At 43.4% G+C, this 24,346-nt stretch overlaps 1 protein-coding gene across 1 annotated transcript in view; it reads right to left on the minus strand.

The window, feature by feature from the left end:
* Positions 1 to 24,346, minus strand: part of LOC124866761 (SH3 and multiple ankyrin repeat domains protein 2-like) — a 317,419-nt gene that overhangs the window by 100,130 nt on the left and 192,943 nt on the right. The window contains exon 13 of the mRNA XM_047362701.1: positions 7,175 to 7,604. Coding sequence (XP_047218657.1) covers positions 7,175 to 7,604 — 430 coding nt within the window. The remainder of the gene's footprint in view (positions 1 to 7,174; positions 7,605 to 24,346) is intronic.

The raw sequence follows: 24,346 nt of genomic DNA on the forward strand, positions 1-24,346 counted from the left end.
GGAGTCTTTCTGGTGGCACATGTCCCAGAGGAAGCCATCATACATTTTTCCTGGGGCTATGGAAGGAGAGGGTGCATACTGTAAGTACAGTAGATGAAAAAAAACTCCCAAAATAGCCACTGAAGGAAAAACTTTTTATAGATTTAATATTTCATACGCTTAAAACAAACAAACCAGAGTTAAAAATTAAAAATGTTTAATCAAAGTTAAACTATTTATTGCTTCTTTCTCCTTGAGTTGTTAAAAAGTGATGAAATTCTACTGCTGTCAATGAAGAATGTCTGACATTTAGGAGCATTTTTAATTCAATTCATGGTAAACTGTTATTAATGTCTCAAGCTTGTTATCTTTCATGATAAAAGCTGATGTGAAAACAATAAGTCCTCAGTTCACATCAGAAGTGATTTTTTTTTTAAACAGCAGGAATGTCTGACTGAACACTGAAAGAGTTTGGGCACAGTGGACATATTGGCACAGAGTCTGCTCTTCAGTCAGCCGGAGCACACCTCTGTTTGCTGAGATCCATGGGCCACCCTTAAACGCCCGGATCAAATCTAAGTCCTGGATGTTACCCTTCAAGGTGTTTCATGGAACAACACCATCTACACGTTACAACTAGGTCACTCCAGTCCACAAGCAGGTCCTACACCACCATCAAGACAATCCAAATTCTTTTCATCTGTCGTTCCACGATGGAGGAATGAGCTACCGAGCGCTACCAAAACAGCTGTGTCCCTGTTTACAATAAGGAAAGCTGTGGAAAGAGGAATAGTCAAAGAAACCATTGCCATGCCAGTAGGTGAAAATATGGTTAATAATAATATAAAAATTATCCTGGGCAAGGCACGTGTTACCAAATTAGGGAGTATTCAGACCCCTCACGTCAAATCTAGGGATTTTTCCTGGTGTTACTGGAGACTTGTACAGACGTCCCTCCCAGCTGCAGTCAGACCAGGAGACGTTCACCCATCTGGGTCCAGGCTGCAGATGTTGCATTGATGTTATTGACAGGTTTTATCGAAAACAAGGCTCTAAGTTGACCATAGGATTAAAAACCAAACAAAAAGGTAAGATAAAAAATGTAAAATGAATAATTATCTAAATTTCTGAATCAGCAAATCTGGATATAATTGTCCAGATTTACTGATTCGGCACTTTTGTTCTGTTTAAATGCTTTAGATAATTAAACAAAAGATAACCTGAATAAAAACAATGAAACAGTATTATTCGTGGATCATTGTCCTGATGCATAACAAATGGGCTAGTGTTGAAGGTTCTTGACTGAGTGCTGGATGTTACCGTTTAGGATTTTCTGCTAGACAGCAGAATTCATGGTTCCATCAATTACAGCAAGTCTTCCAGCAAACCAGTCCCAGACCATCACACTACTACCACCATGCTTGAATGTAGGCAGGATGTTCATTTTCTTGGAATGCTGCATCTCGTTACATCTGGTAAGCAGTGGTTCTGGCCATCAAATTCTGCCATGGAGCCATTTTTTTTAGACACTAGTGGCTTTTATTTCTGTTATTTTTTTAAAGTAGGCAGTCAGGAAGTGGGGTACAGGAAGACGAGCAACACAGGTCCCTGGGTTGGAGACTTGAACCTGGGACAGTTGCGTTGAGGACTGAAGCCTCAGTATTTGGGTCATGTGCTCTATCGCTATGTCACGAGCTGCGCCCCATGGAGGCCTTTTTTGCCCAGTTTCTCTATCTTAGGATCATGAACTTTGACTTTACTGAGGCAGTGAGGCCTGCAGAGCTGTAGATGTTGTTCTAGGTTATTCTAGGACCTCCTGAATGAGTCCTTGGTGTTTCAGCGATTTCTTGATTCTACAGGACATATGGCCAAAAAATGTGGTTAATTACAGTTACTTCTTGGTTTATCTTCACAAAGGGCAGAAAAGCCTCATTTCCTTTCAAGAGTTAAACCATCAGTGGAACACCATTTATTTGTATTTACTCAGGTTATCTTTGTGCGATATTCAAATAATAAAATTTTTTTACATGTTCACGTCTTTCATGGGGGACAATTTTTGCAGTTGTACAATCTGTTCGGTAAAATGAAAAAAGACGGAGCATTACAAGAGCAGAATCTGTGAAAAAGACCCAGAATGCCTGTAATTAATTTATATAAAAGGCTTTATTTCTGAATTGAGTTACTGAGCTTTTCAGTAATAAAGCTGATTATTATTATTCTAGAATTGCTCTGCTCAAGGTGGCAGCAGGTTGGAGTAGCTCTGTTATTTTTGATTCTGATTTATTCTTTTTTGGGAACTCTTCCTCTTGTGGTGGATACAGTTGATTTTTTTTTTGACGGCTGTCCTCTCCCGTGTCAGATGCTGTGCAGCTTGGAGGATTTTTCCTAATACTTTTCTACTTTTGGACATTTGTTATGATGTATTGCCATGGCAATGGGGTTGTTTCTTACAAACGGGAGCAGCTGATTAATATCTCAAAAGCTCAAATAATACTTCAACTACAACCCCAGATCCCTGATGAGTTGAAAAGGAGATGCTGTGGATGCAGAGCAGGAGCTAAGAGAAGAGAGAGAAGGAGGAAGTTCAAATCATCTCTTCCGTCGATTATGATGGGCAATGTGAGATCGTTGGGAAACAAATTGGATGAACTCCAAGCCCTACAAAGGACCCAGCCAGAGTACCGGGCATGCAGTATTATGTGTTTTACTGAGACATGGCTGCAGGATCATATCCCCGACTCCAGCGTCTCTCTGCCGGGCTTTTTAACCATACGAGCAGACAGAGATTTAAAGAGGAGCGGCAAATGTAAAGGAGGTGGACTGGCAGTACTTGTGAACAACAGATGGTGTAATCCAGGACATGTTACTGTGAAGTGTCATCTCTGCAGTCCAGATATTGAACTGTTGGCAGTACGTTTTCGTCCATATTATTTACCCAGAGAGTTCACCAGAGTTATTTTGGCAACAGTTTACGTTCCACCTTCCGCTGTTGCCGACACTGCATGTGATGCCATCAGCTCAGTTGTTGCTAAGCTACAGACACAAAACCCCAATGCTTTTGTGGCAATTTCTGGTGATTTTAACCATGCTTCAATCTCTGCTACACTTCCAACGTTTCAACAGTTTGTCAGCTGCTCTACCAGAGAAAACAAAACATTGGATTTGTTTTATCCAAATGTCAATGACTCATACATCTCTACAGCAAGACCTCCTCTAGGCAAATCAGATCACAATCTTGTTTTTCTCTGCTTGAAATATAAGCCCCTTGTTCAGGAACAACCTGTAATAAAGAGGACTGTGAGAAAATGGTCACAGGAAGCTGAAGAAGTCCTGCAAGGTTGCTTTGAGGCTACAGACTGGGACGCACTGTTCCAGCCACATGGAGAGGACATCAATGCCATGACTGAGTGTGTAACTGACTATATAAACTTCTGTGTGGACAACATCATCTCCACCAGAACCGTGAGATGCTTCCCCAATAACAAACCTTGGATCACCAGTGACCTGAAGGACCTGCTTAACAAGAAAAAAGAGCCTTCAGAGACGGAGACAGAGAATTATTGAGGAGTTTACAGAAGCAACTTAAAGTCAAGATAAGAGACAGCAAGGAGGTGTACAAGAAGAAGCTGGAGAGCAAGCTTCAGCAAAACAATATCAGAGATGTGTGGTCAGGGATGAAGAAGATCACAGGCTTCAAGCAGAAGGATGATCAGACCTATGAAGGTCTGGACAGAGCCAATGAACTGAACACATTATCTTTCACCTCAGCCCTAGACCCTTCTGCTTCTACTGTTATGATTTGGGGTTGTTTGGTTTTTGGTTTCAGGTTTTTTCCTTCTGTTTTTCACTGCTCAAGTTTTGAATCATGCTTCTGTTTATTATTTTTCTGGTCATGTTTTAGTCTTGTTCGTGTTTTGTCAAGTTTGGTTTTGATTGTATATTAGAGTCTCTGTTTTTGCCGCAGCCACGTTTTGTTCTGTCTGTCAATTAAGTTTATTCGGTTCACCTGCTCAAAGTTCATCTGTCTCCTTGCTCCACCTGGTTTTCACTCCATATATACACACCTGTTCTGTTAGTCATCGTGGAAACATTTCTCAGATCATGTCTTGTTTTTTTGATCATGCCATGCCTGTCTCGCCTGCCCGTTTGTTGTTTTGTTCCTGCCTCCTGCTGTGAGTTTTTGTTATTAAACCTTTTTGTACTTACCATCATGATGCCTGCTCATCTGCATTCTGTGGTCCTATATCTCGCAAGCCGTAACAGAATGTTTCCGCCAACAATGGACCTCGCGGATGAGCATCAGGCTAGCTCCATGGACCTCTTTACTTTCCTGTCTCGGGAGGCAGAGAAGTCGTTATGCCGGTCTGCAGGGCTGTCAGTGCCGCAGTCGGCTTATGATGGATCCATGTTGGCGATTCCATGTCCGGGGACAGGTCCCCTTCGTCGCCGTTCTCCGCATGCTCCCCTGGCTGCGCATTTTGGTCCGGCAGTGAAGCCCTCGCCCTCCTCCCGCCGAAATGCCGGCATGGAGCACCTTCCTGTGGTTCGGCTGGCGAGGAGGTGGTTTCCCTGCCAGCCTACATGAGGGCTGCGGCAAGTAAGCCCACATCTTTGTCTGCCACAGCACTGTCTGCCAGGCTCACTGCACCTCCGCTCATGCCGTCTGCGCTTGCTCCAGCCCGGTGTTCTGAGGCAACACCTGACGAGCTGGAGCAGCGCTTGAGGCTCTATGCAAGCCAAATAAAGAGCCTCAGGACGACTGGTCTCCTGTATTCCTCTCCTGAGCTGATGATCGGGGGCCCCGGCGACGCCTCTGCTCACGCCACTGAGGGTCCGGCTGACGCCTCAGCCTCTGCTCACGTCACTGAGGGTCTCGGTGACGCCTCAGCCTCTGCGCACATCACTGAGGATCTCGGCAACGCCTCAGCCCCTGCGCACGTCACTGAGGGTTTCGGCGACGCCTCAGCCCCTGCGCACGTCACTGAGGGTCTCGGCGATGCCTCAGCTCCTGTTCCTAGTCTGCAGGGGTTCAGTGAGAAACTGGTCCTTGTTCTGGCTTCTGAACCCTGCGACGAGGGGTTCGAGGAGGAAGCACCACCGAACCCTGTTCCTGAGGGGTTTAAGGAACAGTTTGTCCTCATTCTGGCCTTTGAACCCAGAGACGAGGGTTCGCCAGGCTCTGCTTCTGCCTCTGAGGGTTCGCCAGGCTCCACGCCACCGGAGTTCCACAGAGTTTTTGGGGGTCCTCTACTCTGCGCGGTCGGCCTCCTGACCTACCTGCAGGTTCCCGTCGCAGGCCGCCACGGCTTCGCCGCCGACTACCCAGAACTCTGTGCCTGCTGGGGACGACCTCCTCGTCGCCCGCCGGAACTCTGTTTTTGTTTTTGGCCCTCCTACCGAGGCCCCCACGGGAATTTGTTTTTGTTTTTGGCCCTCCTACTGAGGCCCCCACCGTCCTCCCTGCATGGGTTGTCTTTTGTTTGGACTCTTGTGGGCGTCTGGTATCCGCCCTTAAGGGCGGGGTTCTGTTATGATTTGGGGTTGTTTGGTTTCAGGTTTTTTCCTTCTGTTTTTCACTGCTCAAGTTTTGAATCATGCTTCTGTTTATAATTTTTCTGGTGATGTTTTAGTCTTGTTCATGTTTTGTCAAGTTTGGTTTTGTTTGTACATTAATTAGAGTCTCTGTTTTTGCCGCAGCCATGTTTTGTTTTGTCTGTCAATTAAGTTTATTCGGTTCACCTGCTCAAAGTTCATCTGTCTCCTTGCTCCACCTGGTTTTCACTCCATATATAGACACCTGTTCAGTTAGTCATCGTGGAAACATTTCTCAAATCAAGTCTTGTTGTTTTTTGATTATGTCATGCCTGTCTCGCCTGCCCTTTTGTTGTTTTGTTCCTGCCTCCTGCTGTGAGTGAGTTTTTGTTAAACCTTTTTGCACTTACCATCACGCTGCCTGCTCGTCCGCATTCTGGGGTCCTATATCTCTCAAGCCATAACTTCTACATGTTTGCCTTCAACCATTTCAGAAGATGCTGATGCTCCCTTTGCTTCCCCCTTCCACCTGTGTGTCTCAAGAAGTCAGGTGAAGATGCAACTGGAGAGACTGAGTCGGAATAAGGCAGCAGGTCGAGATGGTGTCAGCCCTAGAGTCCTGAAGGTCTATGCAGAGCAGTTCTGTGGGATTCTGCAGCAACTCTTCAACCTTAGCCTGGCCCAGAAGAAGGTTCCGGTGTTGTGGTAGACCTCCTGTCTTGTTCCGGTACCAAAGAAAACTCACCCATCAGTCCTCAATGACTATGGACCTGTTGCCCTGACATCTCACATCATGAAGGTCCTAGAGAGACTCCTGTTGGCCCACCTGAGTAAGCAAACTATGAACTATCAGGACCTCCATCAGTTTGCTTATCACTGTGGAGTTGGAGTTGAAGATGCCATCAAACACCTGCTTCAACAAACCCACTGTCATCTGGACAAAGTCAGCAGCACTGTGAGGATCATGTTCTTTGATTTCTCCAGAATGTTTAATACAATCCAACCTGATTTGCTTTGTCAGAAACTCCAGAAGACTCAGGTGGAGGCCTCAACAATCTCCTGGATCAAAGACTACCTGACAAACAGACCACAGTTTGTGAGACTGAAGGGTTGTGAGTCTAACCAGGTAGTCAGCAGCACAGGAGCACCACAGGGGACGGTACTCTCACCATTCCTTTTCACTCTGTACACCTCAGACTTCCTGTACAAGACAGACTCCTGTCATCTGCAGAAATACTCAGATGATTCTGCAGTCGTGGGGTGGATCAGAGATGGACAAGAAGCTGAGAACAGGAAGGTGGTGGACCGCTTTGTGGCATGGTGTGGAAACAATCATCTCATTTTGAACGTGACTAAAATAAAGGAGATGATTGTAGATTTTAAGAGAAACAGGAATAAGTCAAAAACTATTATTATCATGGGAGAAGTGGAGGTGGTGGAGGAGTATTCCATTTCTTTTTAGTTTTTAAATTTGAAGACCTCTGACCTGACCAACGCTGACCATGATAACCTAACTGGAGGACTGCAGCTCTATATAAACACCCTAAACAATTAATGGTTGCAGTTCCTCGAAAGGAACCGCAGAAGTTCCCAGAATAAGCTAAGAAAGTATTTTAGTGTTATTTGTTATGCAGTCAGCGATAAGATTATATTTAGGACTTACTTGGGCTGCCGCTGCGAAGTCTGAGCACGTCTGTTCTCCTCCCCCAGCCGGCTGAGGGAGGGCGAGCGGCTCCTTGCCCCCCTCCCCATAGTTCGGACCACCACGTTGCCATTGGGGCTGCCGCTGGGCATCTGCTGGACCAGCTGGGGGGACAGGCTGCGGTGTAAAGCTGAGGAGCCAGGCTGCGAGTGACCCTGCTGGGGGGCCCTGTGTTGGTGGGTCTGGGCGTGTTGGTGTTGCTGCAGTTGGGGGGCCCAGTTTCCAGGAGAACCGTGCTGCTGCTGGTACTGGCTTACAGAAAGATTGTTGTCGCTGTTGGAGCGCAGGAGGACCCGTGGCGCTGTTAGCGAGGACAGGGATTGGCCGTTTCCACTGCCAGAGGACGGACCTCGCCGGCGTTTGGAGTAAGCTGGAGCCTCGCGGAAAGGCACTGAAAACATAAGAGTCTTTTAGTATTTTAATCTTTCCAACAAAAACTAAACCAAAATGTAGAAACTGAGTGAAAAACTAAAATAATCCTTACAGCTTCTTAGCAGAAGGAAGCAGCTGATTAAATACTGATCATCATCACCGTTCAGCAGTTTGCTGCTCTGCAGTTTACAGCCATGTGTTAGATTAAACACCAAGATATAAAGACATCAGCAGTGACTTTACAGAAGCACATGTTGCTCATCAACCTGGGAAGGGTTATCAGGTCATATCCAAACTATCTGAAGTCCATCATTCATCAGAGAGGAAGATTATTCCCAAGAGGAAAACATCCCAGCAGATTCAGCCTGTCAGAGCGTGAAGGTCAGAGAAATGACCAAAACCCAAGATCTCTGCAGGCCCCAGTTGGCAGGTTAAAGATTAAAAGTAATGACACTGAACCAGGGTGGCTGTTTGGAAGGGTTGAAGGAGAAAACGTTTTCTCTCTAAAATAATGTAAGTCTGCAAAGCTTCATCTGAATGAGGACAGATGAGACCAAACCAGAGATGTTTGACCATCATGCGCAGCGCCATGATTGGAGAAAACCAAACATTGCAAGTTAACACAGAAAGTACAGACCAACTGTCAAGCACGGAGGTGGAGGTCTGATGATTTGGGCTGGTTCTGCAGCTACATGACCGGCTCATGGTCTATTCATTTAAAGGTCCATAAAAACCTCTGCATACCAAAGTATTCTAGAGTCAAATGTGGGCCAAACGCGGTCCAAACTGTTCAACTGAACATTGATCCGAAACACAGCAGCTAATCTAACATCGTACACTAAAAAGCTGCTGACAGTAATAACTGTTACAAGGTGGTTCTACCAGATCTTGGATCATAGGAAGAATCTGAAATTATCTTAAAGTTTGAAATTGAAACATCGGCTTCTCCTCCTCTTTGAAGTGCCTAATTTCATGCAAAACAGCATAAAAAACAGTACAATTGATATGGTTTTTTTCTCATCAGAAATGACCTTTGACTTTCCTGAAGAAAATGCAAAATGGTTCTTCCTTTCTTCCAAGTACATATTCTATTAATTCCTTTAATAAAAGCTTGGCATTGGGCTTTGTTCATTCAGGCTGCTTTGCGTCGAGCATTTTACAAATGAAACCTGTCTGGAGACATCAGCAGTGGAGCTTCCTTCCAAACCCTGAAGTTTAAAGACATTAAAGAACTGAAAATCTTACACATTTCTTCTGAACAACCACAGTATTTTTCAACGTCCCAGTTTTTTTAGTTGGAAACAAGCAAAACAATAATTTACAGAATGCTGAAGGAAAAAGATTCATTTGCACAGAAATATCTCAATCATTTCAAACAGCTGCCGTGATACTGTCATGAACAGCCGAGTCACTGTCAGATGGAGGCAGAAACATCTGCAGCTGCAGGAGGCCTGGTTTAAACTCCCAACTAAAGCAAACATCTGTCTGAAATGCTGTTTGGATACAGTTCAGGATTTGAAAACAAAACCTAGAAGCAAATACTAAAAAACTGTTTAACCGACTAGTTTTACTCCTCCCCTCATGGAAACTGAAGATTACTCCAACTGTAAATTCTCTTTTTCACAGTATGAGTTTCAACATTAACATGTATTGTGTTGATTCCCATTTATTCCTTTTAGTTAGTTGCTGCATGTTTTGCACAATAAAAAATGGTGGTGAGATTTAGAACCCCTTATTGACTAAACTGGAGGCTCATTCATGATAAATTTAAACACCTCAGGTCAGGGTAAAGCTCTCCAGAACCATGATTGATCAACCTGAGCTGCATGTGTTTCTTCTGCAGGTTTCTCATTGACTGTGAAAACAACACGAGGGAAGCTGAAGGACTGATTTATATTCTGCTCCTTTTCAGGGATGCAATCAGAGCAAAATTCACACTGTCCTGCTTAAACAACTCCAACACAATAAGAGTACCTGAAGCTCATATCTTCCAAGACCTGAGATGTGCACCAGCCTTTTAAGCCACAACAAAGAGGGTTAAACTGTTAAAGTTTACAGGACACTGGCTAATGGAAGGAAAAATAAAGAAATGAGGGCTGGATCTGAACTTCATACAGTTCTGTAAACACACTGCAGCACTTTGCAGCTTCAACTCAAGTGTCTCTCTGGCATCAGATCTCAGACTGGTGACAGGCCCCAGCTGCAGGGCACTTCTCCTCATTTCAGCATCATTAGTGTAATTATCAGAATTACATGACTTTTAACTCTTCCTCCGCCTGCACGGCACCATCATACAGAACCAGTACTGGAGCCAGGCTTCAAAGCTTCCTCTGTTAGAAGCCCAGACTCTTACAGTTATGACACCTGCAGCCAAAGATGGTTGGATAAAACAGCCGTACAGTGAGGCCTGCTGAATGCACTGAAGCTGCTGCTCTTCAACTGCAGATCGCCTGGACATCTGAAGGGGGATTCGATGAGTCATAATCATCATCATCACTTGGCCAGACTAATATCTGAAGCCTCCCTCCCTCTGTCTGCTGCAGGCGTGTTGATGAGGTGCTATCATCTAATGAGCTCGCACATTTCAGAGCTACCATATCTGTGCACATTCCTCAGACATCTGTGGTCTCCATGCTGGTTTAAATGTCACCCAAAAGAGTTCATAAAGCAACATTTAGAACAACAATCACAGTAACTAACCGAAACTCGATGAGAATAATTAATAACAATAATTTCCTCCCTTTAATAATACCAAGAAATGTTGTGTTTTCTATTGTTGAAAATCATGATCAATTATCTTTATTATGAGGAGCAACTTGTAAGGTTTCCATGAGGTGATCAACACAGCTAAATGTGCGGGGATGCCCCCACCCTCGCCATCAACACTACCAAAATCTTCTGCTCCTCACCTTTGCTTCACTGGGGAACCTTGCAGCAAGAAAAATGTCAAACATGTCCATGTTTTTCTCAGTAAATATATTTTGAGGGTCATGAAATTAACTCCAGACATCAGCGAGAACAACAATCCTAGAAACTATGTTAAATCTGTCAGCATTCAGAAAGCAGTCCTCCCAACCATCAGCGTAACCATCTACAAGCATCTACAGAAAGACCTGGAATTAACTGGAACTATTTTCCCAAGCAAACATGAATAACAGCTTCTACTGCCAAGGCTTCTATGGAGGTTTACTGTCCAATAGTCCATTCCTGAAGAAAAACCTTATTGAAGTTTAAGCTCATTTAAAGTTTGCAGCAAAACATTTGGACAGGTCAATAAAACAATGTGAGAATTTTATCTGATCAGATGAGACCAAAGCTGAACTCTTAACCTCCTCTAAACATGGTGTGTGATGTTATGACACACCATGTTTAGAGGAGGAATGGTATCAATTAAAAAACTTCACACCAGCAGTCTGGTTTGAAGGTGGGAACACTGTGCTATTGGCTGTTGCTCTGCATATGGCACAGGCAGACTTCACATACCTGAAGGAATAATGGATGGAGATGTTTAATGAAACGTTCTTTATGGAAATCTGAAGGTGAACAGGATGTTTTCTTATAGCAACATGGTGACCCACAACAGAAACTCTCAGCTGGTGTCAGAAAAAGAAAAGAAAGTGGCTAGGATGACCCAGTCAATCACCTGACTGGAAGCCTATAAATAAAAATCTATGGAAAGAACCGGTCCCGAGAACCTTTGTGCAGACGAATGAGTCAAATCACACCCAAACAACGCAGGAGAATAGTTTCTTTATATGGGAAATGTTTTGAAGCCGATCCAGCAACTCCTGGATCACCACTGGACCATCACAGGCTACTTCCAGAGTTTAGAAAGCAATGAATGTCCTACTGTGAGTCCAGACCTCAACACAACAGCTGCAGGTTTTAAAGAGACCCACAGCACCACATTGGTTGACCTTTAATAACACCTGGTTACTAGGCTGGTGAGTAGCATAAGGAGCCAATGTGCAATCTTTAAATCCCCCAGTAAATTAAAACACCAGGAAAAACAGTCTGCTGTGAAAGGACTAAAAAAAAATCTATGCTGCTTTTAGATGGAATGGTGAAGACTGTGGTGCTTCAATATTTCATCTGGAACCATTAGGACATGTTTTGTGTTGCTGCTTCATACTATTCTGGGTCTGCAGATTTGTTTCTGCATTAATTTATCATATGTTCTCTTCAAATATTAATAAGCCATTTATCAAAATATATAGGAAACAGTATATACAGAGTATAGAAATCAGTGTGGCTAATTAAACTCGCAGTCTTAAATTTATATGTAGAAATCGAATTTATAAGTAAAAAAAAACAACAATGTTAAGCTGTTTTGCGGTCTTTTGTCCACCTAAATGTAAACTCTGTTAAGATTCACCAGATCTCAGATCAGGGGATTCGGTTTGGAGAAATAAAGATGGAAAAAAAGATTCTGTTGATATTTTCTGGCCAGTAAATTTGATTCTGCCCAGCAAAATATGATCCATACATACATCGTTACCACCCATCTATCTACCAAGCATCTATTTATTTAAGCACAGTGTAGCACATAACCACCCTGTGACGAAGCAGGAGGCATCTTGAATCAAAGGTCCTGGAAGAAAACTGAAGTCAAACAGAGCAGAAAATCAGCTTGGCGGCGTCCAACAAGGAGGACAAGGTTTGATGGCGGTCTCATATGTTCAGACATGTGTTGGCCAGGGTTAACATGAAGTTAAACTGAAACTACTTTTGTAGTGCAGAACATTAATGATCCAGCAGAATCCTGCCCCAGTCATTGACTGCTGAGTCTGGATTTAGAGTCAGCATTAAGTCTTCAAGAACTCAGCTCTGCATTAATATCTGCACAGGCTATTCTTTTTAGTTCATCATTTAACTAATCTATTTGTCATTATTATTATAATGATATGTTACTGCGTCTGGGCTGGAAGCTGCTTTTCCATCCAATAAAATGCTGCATGGATGGAGGCACAGTGCAGGGCAGAGTCACAGGAGCCAACCAATCAGAACACGGAAAACTTCCTGGGAATGGGGCAGAATTCCCAGCATACAATACGTTTGCTTTAATGGGAAATAATAAAACAGAAACAAAGGCAAATTCACAATCTGTTTAAAGGTGACTTTAAGCTGTCGATGAGAAGCCTAATGTTTACTTTCAACTTTAGCTTCTCAAGTTATACACAGTTTTATGTTGAAATGACACGGATTTAGTCTGTGATCAACAGTTAGCAAAAATACTGAATTTTAATTGGATTAAATATGTTAAAGGTCTATTTTCCTTCTAATTATAATTTACACAACTCTGACATGACAATAAGATGTTCACAGTCAGGAGAAGGGAGGTTAGAGGGCAGAGGAAGTCACTCATTTTTATGACCACAAATATGTTTTTTTTTTTGCCAAATCTGAAGAAACCTTTTTCTAATTCAGCCTTTTAATATGGTCTCAGTTCATTAAGTTTTAAGTGATAAAACCAACTAAGGATCTGGCTTTAGTATTTATAAATATAGGAAATTATCAGCATAAATTAATAATTTCTAAAACTTTAAACCAAATATCATTACAAATTATTCCTGTCATAAAGAAACTGTTGGCAGAGAAGTGAAAATATATCTTTGTGGACATTTTTTAAATTCTCATCTGCAGCTGCAGACATGGAGATCACAGTTTTGATAACGAGACCAACCTTTTCTGCCGTTAATGTGGAAGACAAAGAGGAATGCAGTGTGACAGAGTTACAGAGCATCAAAGTCTCTGACAGGCGGTGGTTAACGCTGACAATAGACTGCTTGTTGTTTGCCTCCTGTCACCTAACTGTCAACATCGGTTTGGATTTAAAGGAAATTTGAGGATGATTTTTGGAGCTTAATTTATTCTCCATTAACAGCAACTTTTAGCTGCAGAAACATGATTTCTTATTGTCATTTTTATGAGTCATTTGTAAAACCAAAGTCTGTAGAAGGTCCTAACATGGTGGAGAACATAAAACTAACAACAAGCATGCTTTTTGAATTGAAATATTCCAGCTTTCATGTGCATATTGATATAAAATCAAAACTTGGTTTCTTTTAGGTTCTGTAAACTTACGGCATCACATGAAAATATTTAACGTTACTCCATCCATTTACCATCAATGAGTGGGCAACAATTGCAGTCTTTCAAAGAGCACTGGCTTTAAACCATTGATCCCCCTGTTTTTAAATCTCCCTCTCATCCCTCTTTCAAACCTGTTTTATCTCACTCATTCTTCTTGTAAAGCTTTCCTCACACTCATCCTACCAATGCCTCTTTACAATCTATTTACCTATTAATTGTTCCTCTCACCTTCGTTATGATCCACCCCTTCACTTTATTCATTCTCCTCCTCTCTCTTTATTACCTGTTTCATTCCAACTCATTTTTCTCATTCCACTTTAAATGTCTTCTATCCTAATTTTATTATTCTTACTTTAAATCCTTTTTCCTTCCAGTCATTGCTGTAATTTTACTTTCTGCCATTTCATCACACTCATCCTTCACACCCTTCTTCACAACCTATTTTCATCCACCTCATTTGTCTTTATGCCGACTTAACACTCATCATTTAATTCATTCCTTCTCCTCATCCCTCTTTAAAACTCATTTTCATCACTCAACCTTCTTTCTAACCATTTATTCACACTCATCATCCTCATTCCCATCTGATATACCTTCTTTACCTTCTAACTGTTTTCAGTTAAATCTATGTGTATTGACAGGAAACCAACATTAATATTCAGTCTCGGTTGCACCAGTCATTAAAGTAGAGGATTTTCAGACAGTGAGGCCATTTGCCAGCCCAGTCGCCCTGATCTTAAGATTCCTCACATAAAGCTCAACTTTCTCATTCATCTCCACTCTTATCCATCCTACATTAACTTTACTTAAAGCAAACCAACTTCACTGTGTTATGGTCCTCACCAGAGAAAGTTTCTGTGATGAAGAGGAACTTCACATCCAAACAGTTTTAAAGAGATTTAAAACTATTTTTATATTTTGTTATGTTTTAAACATGTTTTTATGATCATAAATATTTCTGAACAGCTGGTTTATTCTCTTTATTATGACTTTCTGCTGGGGAACAATGACTTAGAAGATGAAGTTGTCTCATTTAATAAAACTTCCAGAAAGCAATGAGCTGCATTCATGAAATGACAGATGGGTAACTTGGTTATCTGTTAGTAGCATGTCAGCAATGACGCAAAGCGCTGATGATTCAGTCGTTCCTGGAACCTCAATTAACTGTTCCATAAGAGCTGTTCACAGTTTTCAGTGTTTTTCCTGAAGGACGGGGGGTCATTTCAGATTTAAAAATCTTTTCACGAGAAGAGAAGAAGCAAAAGCTAAAGAGCCACAGTTTGCCATATTCAGAATTTACAGTGTAAAAACTATCATTCTTTACATATTTAAATGATAAAGAAGCTTCAAAAGCCTCCCAGCAGAGACAGTCAAGGAGATCAGATGTGCTCCAAAACCCAGAAGCACAAGTTCTGCAAACATTGAAACTGACTTTTAAATACTGCTAAATGACAGATTTCACCTCACTGTTGCAGAATGAGAATATTTATGTGGCAGATTTTCCTGTTTTCCCAGAGAAGGATTCAATAATCTCATCAGTTTAAGCTTGTGGTTCCTGGGTGGAGCGCTGTTGCAGTTTATTTTAACACGTTCAGCTGCCACTTAATGAAGCCACATCTAGAGCAAATCAGTGAGGTCTCCCTTATTTACCCTCAGAGCTGCTGAGTGATTTTTACCCAATAACATAGAATATTTTACAAATAACAAGAAATCCTTAAAATAATTCCGTGTATAAGCATCCTACAGAGTCCAGATTATTTGGGATACCCGCCATGTAGGGGCCACAGCCGCTGATCAGCTCTGCCTGCTGCTTTCACGGAGGAAAAAAACTCGACCCTGCCAGCTTTGTCTCACACACAGCCAGATGGACGGGCTGCTCGGGTTCTGTTCGGATGAGGGTGGACAACACGGACTCGTATACACAGAATGTGGGTGTTCTTCCTAAAACGGAGGAACATCTTCCAGCTCTGACCTATAAACTGCTCCCCTGCCGGCGCTTCCTTTTCTCTTCTCCTTCGGAAATCCGCACCGACCTTCCTACATCCTGACAAAGACACTCCGTTGATGTTTCAAAATGACTAAAACCCGGTTCGTTTAAAGCGGCTGAACATCGCTTTAGATGTAGTTTAAGTTGAGCCAACTCTGCATGTCCAGCTGCTGCTGAGCGCCTGGCTTGGAAAGTGGAAACAGAAAAGCGGGACAGTCCTCTTACCTTCCTTTTTTAAGGCATTGATGATGGACTTCATGGTTGCTTCGTTGCTACCCCGACAAAAGACGCTCAGGTTGCCGGAGTTTCCCCTTCAGCACCGCGGACAGCGACGGCTCCTCCGCGGCGCGCGGCGCACATGATTCCGCTCAGACTTTCCGGCCACCTGTCTGCCTCAAAATCAGCGCGAGCCCTTCCACTGACACGAGCGCGTAGCCCCGCCCATTCACACCCTACGCCCCTCCCCTCTGCCTCGCTTTCCATAAAGCGGGGAGAAAAGATCTGCACAGCTGAGTAGCGACGCTAACTGAATGTTGACATAAACAGTGTTGGAAATATTTGGGCCAAAGATGCAGGATTTTACATTTTTATCAGACATCTTATCAACTTAACCAGAACCCAAAAGTTAAATTTCTATTTCCAAACCGCTTATTGCCACATACAACACAGTCGACATATTTCAAATGGACCATTTTATAGTAAAACTGTTTTAAATACCGTACAGTGGCAGAACAAAGGGTGTCCACAGGGCGTTAATGTGCTTCACGTTTCCTGTTTCAGGATGAAGCAAAAGAAAAAGCTGCTGAAACTTGCATCTAAACAAATTCCTGCTTCTGCTCTTTGCTTTCTAAATGAGGATAATCAACGACAAATAAAGCCACAGTAGTCCTGCTCTATTGGACGCTTCCTGAATGAGTTCTTAGATTTAGGTGGGTATGGTTAAACAGTTTTGTGTTTAATTTTGTAGTGATGCTTCACATTGCTGAGATGAATATTTGTCATTTCTGAACATGAGAGACTGGCTTAAACCATAGAAGTCCATCCAGTCTGATTAAAAACCCGTCTTCTCTCCATCGTTATAAATAAGGGAATTTTCTTCACTAACCTATAGTATATTCTCCCCACTTGGTTATCTTTATTGAACTATTGAACTTTCATTAACTCCCCAATTGCTGATTCTGCAGCCATGTTGTTGCTGGAAATATTTTTCTGTAATATCCATTTCTATTTTCACTCCCGCTTTAAAATCCTGTTTACAGTGTATTTTATTAGTATAGACATACATTTAAGCCATGAATTTTCCATACCCCTTGCAGATTTAGGCTTAAAATAATTTTTTACAAACTTGAAAATCAAAAAAAGAGAAAATTCCTAACAACTCTGGTTGCTTTTCTGACATTGTTCATTCTTTCCACTCAACAGTTATCAACATATAACTATGAGCATCACAACATGGTGAAAATGAACACCTCCAAGTTTGAAGCCATGGTCCTCAGCTGGAAGAGAATAGATCGCCATTTTTGAGTTGGACATGAGTTACTGCTGCAGGCAAAATGTCTTCATTTATCCCAACCTGGTGTTCTGAAGTCAGGCTAGAATGGAGTAGGAAATCTATAGCAGGACTGGTGGCAGCACCTGCTGTGATCAGGCTGCTGTACTGGACAGTCACTGTGATGAGACAGCTTAGCCAAAAGGCAAGGCTTAGTCTGCGTTCCAACCTTCACCTACAATTATGAGTTGTGACCAAAAATTAGAATGACATAAAACTGAAAGGATCATCAAAAGCAGAAAGATGTGGGGTTTTTTGGACACAGGTAAGGTTAACTCTGACATCCTTTGGACATGTCTCACCAGGAGGAGACCTCGAGTCAGAACCAGGAGTCAATGGAGAGATTATCAATCATGCTTGTCTTAGAAATGCCTCAGTTTCCCTCCAGAAAACGGCTGGAGAAGGTAGCTGGAGAAAGAGGGGTCTTTAGATAAACATCAGCTAAACATCTTCAAAGACCTCTCAATTCCTAAAAGATGCCTGGAGAAAGAGCGATAATTAAGACAGTCCCTCACGCTATAAAGTGAACTACAGTAGGTGCTCGTGACAGGGACTTCAGTACCTCACCCACTTCAAATCCAGCAGCAACATGACAGCTGAGGGTGATGCTGTGCTAGCGGAGTAGTTGAACAACTTCTTCAAAAGCTTTGCGGTGGAAGGAACCAAGGCCGCTATACAGCTCGACCATTGAACTGCCACAGCTCCAGTATTACGTGCAGGAACATGAGTTGAGGTGCACACTAAAGGCAGTGAACCAGGAAGCCGGCCGCACCAGATGGAGTAACCAAGAGGGTCCTCAGAGAGTGTGCAGATCAGCTGGCCGGGGTCTTTACCACGATCTTCAATGATTTACTGTCCTAGTCCTTCATCCCACCCTGCCTAATAAAGTCGGCCACAATCATCCCACTGCCAAAGAAGACCACCATCAGCTGGCTAAATGACTATAGACCAGTTGCTCTTACACCCGTGGTCATGAAGTGTTTTGAGAAACTGGTCTGACGCCACATCATGTCCTGCCTCCCACCCACATTTGACCCATTACAGTTTGCATACAGATGTAATAGAGCGAAAGAGGACGCCACCTGCACAGCGCTCCACACCACCATCTCCCATCTGGAGCAGCAGGGGCACTATGCCAGGCTGCTCTTTGTTTACTTTAATTCTGCCTTCAATACCAGACTCCCAGACAGACTGGTAATGAAGCTACTGGACTTCCAGCCACCACCTGCTGCTGGATCAGAGATGTTCTATTGTCCATAACGAACACCATGTTCAAACATAAGGTTGTCCATCAGTGCACTTGGCACCAGGACACCCTAGGCAGGAGGTCGATGATCAACTTTGTTGTCGTATCATCAGACCTTTGGCCGCATGTTTTGGACACTCGGGTGAAGAGAGGGGCTGAGCTGTCCACTGATCAACACCTGGTGGTGAGTTGGATCCGCTGGAGGAGGAGAAAGCCGGACAGACTTTGCAGGCCCAAGCGCATAGTGAGGGTCTGCTGGGAACGCCTGGCAGAGCCCTCTGCCAGGGATGTATTCAACTCCCACCTCCGGGAGAGCTTTGACCAGATCCCGGGGGATGTTGGAGACATAGAGTCCGAGTGGACCATGTTCTCCGCATCTATTGTCGATGCTGCTGCCCGTAGCTGTGGCTGTAAAGTCTGCGGTGCCTGTCGCGGCGGCAATCCCAGAACCCGGTGGTGGACACCGGCAATAAGGGATGCTGTCAAGCTGGAGAAGGAGTCCTATCGGCTGTGGATGGCTTGTGGGACTCCTGAGGCGGCTAACGGGTACCGTGAGGTCAAGCGTGCCGCAGCCCGGATGGTGGCAGAGGCAAAAACCCGGGCCTGGGAGGAGTTCGGTGAGGCCATGAAGAAGGACTACCGGTTGGCCTCGAAGCGATTCTGGCAAACCGTCCGGCGCCTCAGGAGGGGGAAGCAGTGCTTCGCCAACACTGTTTATAGTGGGGGTGGGAGGCTGCTGACCTCGACTGAGGACATTATCGGGTGGTGGAAGGAGTACTTCGAGGATCTCCTCAATCCTGCCATCACGCATTCCCTGGTGGAAACAGAGGCTGGGGACTCGGGGTTGGACTCTTTCATCACCCAGGCTGAAGTCGCCGAGGTGGTTAAAACGCTCCGCGGTGGCAAGGCGTCGCAGGTGGATGAGATCCGCCCTGAGTACCTCAAATCTCTGGATGTTGTTGGGCTGTCATGGTTGACAAACTCTTCAACATTGCGTGGCGGTCGGGGATAGTGCCTCTGGATTGGCAGACTGGGGTGGTGGTCCCCCTTCATAAGAAGGGTGACCGGAGGGTGTGTTCCAACTACAGGGGAATCACACTCCTCAGCCTCCCTGGTAAGGCCTACTCCAGGGTATTGGAGAGGAGAGTCCGGCCGATAGTCGAACCTCGGCTTCAGGAGGAGCAGTGTGGTTTTTGTCCCGGCCGTGGAACACTGGACCAGCTCTATACCCTCTACAGGGTACTCGAGGGTTCATGGGAGTTTGCCCAACCGGTTCACATGTGTTTTGTGGACCTGGAGAAAGCATTCGACTGTGTCCCTCATGATGCCCTGTGGGGGGTGTTCCAGGAGTATGGAATCGGGGGCCCTTTATTAGGGGCCATCCAGTCCCTGTACGAGCGGAGCAGGAGTTTGGTCCGCATTGCCGGCACTAAGTCGGACCTGTTCCCGGTGCATGTTGGACTCCGGCAGGGCTGCCCTTTGTCACCGGTCCTGTTCATAACTTTTATGGACAGGATTTCTAGATGCAGCCAAGGGCCGGAGGGGGTCTGGTTTGGGGACCAGTGGATTTCGTCTCTTCTTTTTGCAGATGACATGGTCCTCCTGGCCCCCTCTAGCCAAGACCTACAGCATGCGCTGTGGCGGTTCGCAGCCGAGTGTGAAGTGGCTGGGATGAAGATCAGCTCCTCCAAGTCCGAGGCCATGGTTTGTGACCAGAAAAGGGTGGCTTGTCCTCTTCAGGTTGGAGGGGAGTTCCTGCCTCAAGTAGAGGAGTTTAAGTATCTCGGGGTCTTGTTCACGAGTGAGGGAAGAATGGAGCGGGAGATCGACAGACGGATCGGTGCGGCTGCCGCAGTAATGGGGGCGCTGTGCCGGTCCGTTGTGGTGAAGAGAGAGCTGAGCCGAAAAGCATAGCTCTCAATTTACCGGCCGGTCTACGTTCCTACCCTCACCTATGGCCATGAACTTTGGGTCATGACCGAAAGAACGAGATCCCGGATACAAGCGGCTGAAATGAGCTTCCTCCGTAGGGTGGCCGGGTGGAGTTTAGACCACAAAGCTCTATTCTTGTCTCTTCAGACCACATGACCTTCTCCCATTCCTCCTCTGGATCATCCAGTTGGCCATTGGCTAACTTCAGATGGGCCTGTACATGCGCTGGCTTGAACACAGGGACCTTGTGTGCGCTGCAGGATTTTAATCCCTGGCGTAGTGTGTTATTAATGGTCTTCTTTGAGACTGTGGTCCCAGGTCTCTTCAGGTCATTGACTAGGTCCTGCCGTGTAGTTCTGGGCTGATCCCTCACTTTCCTCATGATCATTGATGCCCCACAAGGTGAGATCTTGCATGGAGCCCCAGATTGACCTTCATCTTGAACTTCTTCCATTTTCTGGAATTGCTCACAGAAAAAACTGTTTTTACCTTCTCACCAAGCTGCTTGGCTATTTTCCTGTAGCCCATCCCAGCCTTGTGCAGGTCTGCTTTTTTATCCTTGATGTCCTCACACAGCTCTCTGGTCTTGGCCATTATGGAGAGGTTGGAGTGTTTATATTTGGGTGTGTCTTTTATACAGATAAGGGGTTCAAACAGTTGCAGTTAATACAGGTAATGAGTGGAGAACAGGAGGACTTCTTAAATAACTACCAACAGGCCTGAGAGAGCTGGGATTCTTACTGGTTGTTGGGTGATCAAATACTGATGTCATGCAAATTAATGACTTAAAAATCACACAATGTGATTTTCTGGGTTTTTGTTGTGGATTCCGCCACTTACAGTTGAAGAGAACCTATGATAAAAATTAAAGATTTATACTTGCTTTGCAAGTGGGAAAACCTGCAAAATCGACAGAGTATCAAATACTTGTTTTCCCTACTGTATTTTTCTTACAATATCCAACACAAGTATACATGTGCAGTGTACATATTCATTATTTTTTATTATCCCAATACGTCTCTGTTATAGTCTTGTCTGTCATTTCTTAATTTGTATGTAGTGTTTTTTAAATCTTTTTTCTTATCTCTGCACTGAGGAGAGTACTGAAGATTTTTCTTCTTCTAATGCTCATTTGACAGAGATAAAAAAACAAGAGTAATAAAACAATGGATACAGTGTAAAGGTGTGCTCTCAACTTTGTCACCTCCTCTGCTTGCAGCTGAATTAAGAAGGGCTAAGAAGCCATGAGAGGAGGTGAAGAAACATCGAGAAAAAGAATTGAGAAGGCAGTTTTGCAGACAGATACTTTGACTAACTTCACATGAAGATTTATAAGGAAGAGAACAAAGATTATGGTTTAATCCATTAAACAAAAAACAACCAAATTATTACAAACAGGAGCAAAAAAAATGACATTGAATCACAGCATGAAGGAAACATTTAAAGAAAATCTAAAGAGCATGTCTGACAATGAGACAAAGTAAAAATCTCAACAGAACTGTTTTAGATGAGACTAAATGCTTATTACAAAATTTTGCTATTGGAAATTTGAACAAAAAAATGACACCCAACCAACCAGCTATCAAGTTTATCTCATAAGTCAATAAACAGTTTAGTTTTTAAATATGTGCTATCATTTATATTTAGATATGCTTTTATTTCAAGGTCACCAACTTTCATTTATTTCATGAAACCAAGTTTATTTGCACTATCACACTATGATCATGGCAGGAAAATGAATGTTTCCTGTGCAACGTTCAGGGATTTTTCTCGGATGTTGGCGCTTGGATCTAAGAACGACATCATGACCAAGCTGTGCGAGTTCCAGTAGGAAGGAGGAAAACCAGTGGGATTTGGTGACTGTTGTGTTCATTGATCAGGCTGCCCTGAGTAACAATACAAACTGATCATGAGTTTTTCTCAGTTGTCTGCATTGAAACAGTGAAGAGTCACAGTTACAATTAAACAGATTTTCCTTCAGCTTCCACTGTTTTAGATGCAAGGTTTTATTCAGGCACTTTATTCATTCTCTATTTTGAGCCTTTAGAGCTTTTCTGTTTTTAGAGAGCTTTATAAATAAAGTTGGCCTGGTGTCTGTTTACATCTTAAAAGAATTGTATTAAAACCGTCTGGCCTAGCAGTATTAGATCTGCAGTTGACACAGCTGATCGAACACACTGAATGATGAAAGATTGGAAAAAGATTACCTGTAGGGTTCCTCAAGGCTTCATTTTCAGGACACTTTATTTCAAAATCTGCATATTCATATTAGCTCAGATTAAAGACCATTACATGTACTGATTAATAACTCTGTGATCATATCCCGATCCAGTGAGTAGATGGGTCAGGGTTTCCTCCAGCTTCATGCAGAAAGGACAGATGCCTAACAAGGTTTGAGATCAGAGGTCAACTAGACTCATGAGGTTAAAAATGTGGGGGGGGGGTTATGGTTTCATAGCTAAATTTTAACAATGACATGAAGTCCTTTACTGAATGAGCCATTTTTTAACTGAATGAACATGAGCTCAGTCTGGTTCTTTCAGCCAAAGTTAAACAAGTGCTACCAAGAAGAACCCTAACCCCAATTTGAAAATAGGTAGATGGTTTTAAATAGGTGTTCAAGAAGAAACTGAATGAAATTTCCCTTCAGCCAGTTGTTGGGAGGAGGGAATGAAGGGACAGGAAACATACTTGGAGCAGCTTCTTTAGAGGAACGAGTCCATGTTGTTGCCTAGCAACTCAGAAAATGGATGTTCCTTTACATCTTTAAAACTACAGTCTTACACCAGAGGGCTACATGATCAATCCATGTTCTCTGTCGCTGTCATGGTTCTGCTGCTGAAAGAAGCCAACTGGTTTAGGCTCCATTCTTCGGTTCTCCATTTTCACAAGTAGAAGGTAGACTGATACAAGGCAAGAAAGTTTTATTTACATAGCAATCAATGTTCATACACAAGGCAATGCACAGGACATGACAGGAAAGACGGTGAAGCCCAGGCATAAAAGAAACAGGTGTTAAAATACAATTAGAGGCAAATCTGACTTTAAAGTTTATTTTAAATGTATATCTCACCAAAATCTAGTCTTCAGTTTCACGCTTCAAAGAGGCTAACAGTTCTTGACTCAGATTATTAGATCAGAAGCTGTAGTTATGTTTTCACCACCAGCCTCTGCATATCGATTTTTCAAGGAGTTTATTCCAGAGCTAAGGAGCAGGGCAAGCCCTTGTTTAGTTCTGGTTCTGGGAACACTGAGTAAGCAGGTCTCTGAAGACCTGAAGGGTCTACATGGTTTCTACCTGACCAGCAACTCCGAAACGGCCATTTATTGCTTTATAGACCAATAGCAGGGAGCCAGAGCACTGGTTTAAGAACTGGTTCATTTTTCACGTGTTGTTCAGGACTCTGGCAGCAACATTTGGATGAGCTGCAGCTACCTGATGGATGTTTTTACAGAAACCAGTAAAGATGCTGTTGTGACCTAACATCCTGAAAATAAAGTCGTGCACCAGTTTTTCCTGCATCCTGTTTTGACAGAAAACTCTTTATTTCTACATGTTTTTAGGATGATAGTAAGCTGATTTAGTAACAGACTTTGTGTAGCTGGTGTAGGTTCCTTGCATCCTCTGTGGCCTTTAGATCCATTGGCTAGGGTCGTCTGTCCTCAGCTAACATATGGTGGATGTTGTAGTAGTCTATAATATGAGCCACAGTGGCCAGAGAATAGACCCTTGAGGAACACCACAATTATTTTTTGTCAACCAGATTTATAATTCACTGAAAACAGTTCTTGTGGGCCAGTTTAGCACAGTACCAAGCAACTCTCACCCATTTTCCAGTCTATCAATCAGTATGTTATAAATAACTGTGTCAAAAGCAGACCTGAGATTCAATGATACCCTAGACCCGTCACTGTTAAGATATATATCATTTAGAATGCCAATGCAGTTTCAAT

Source organism: Girardinichthys multiradiatus, chromosome 4 (assembly GCF_021462225.1).
Source record: "Girardinichthys multiradiatus isolate DD_20200921_A chromosome 4, DD_fGirMul_XY1, whole genome shotgun sequence".
NCBI lineage: Eukaryota > Metazoa > Chordata > Actinopteri > Cyprinodontiformes > Goodeidae > Girardinichthys > Girardinichthys multiradiatus.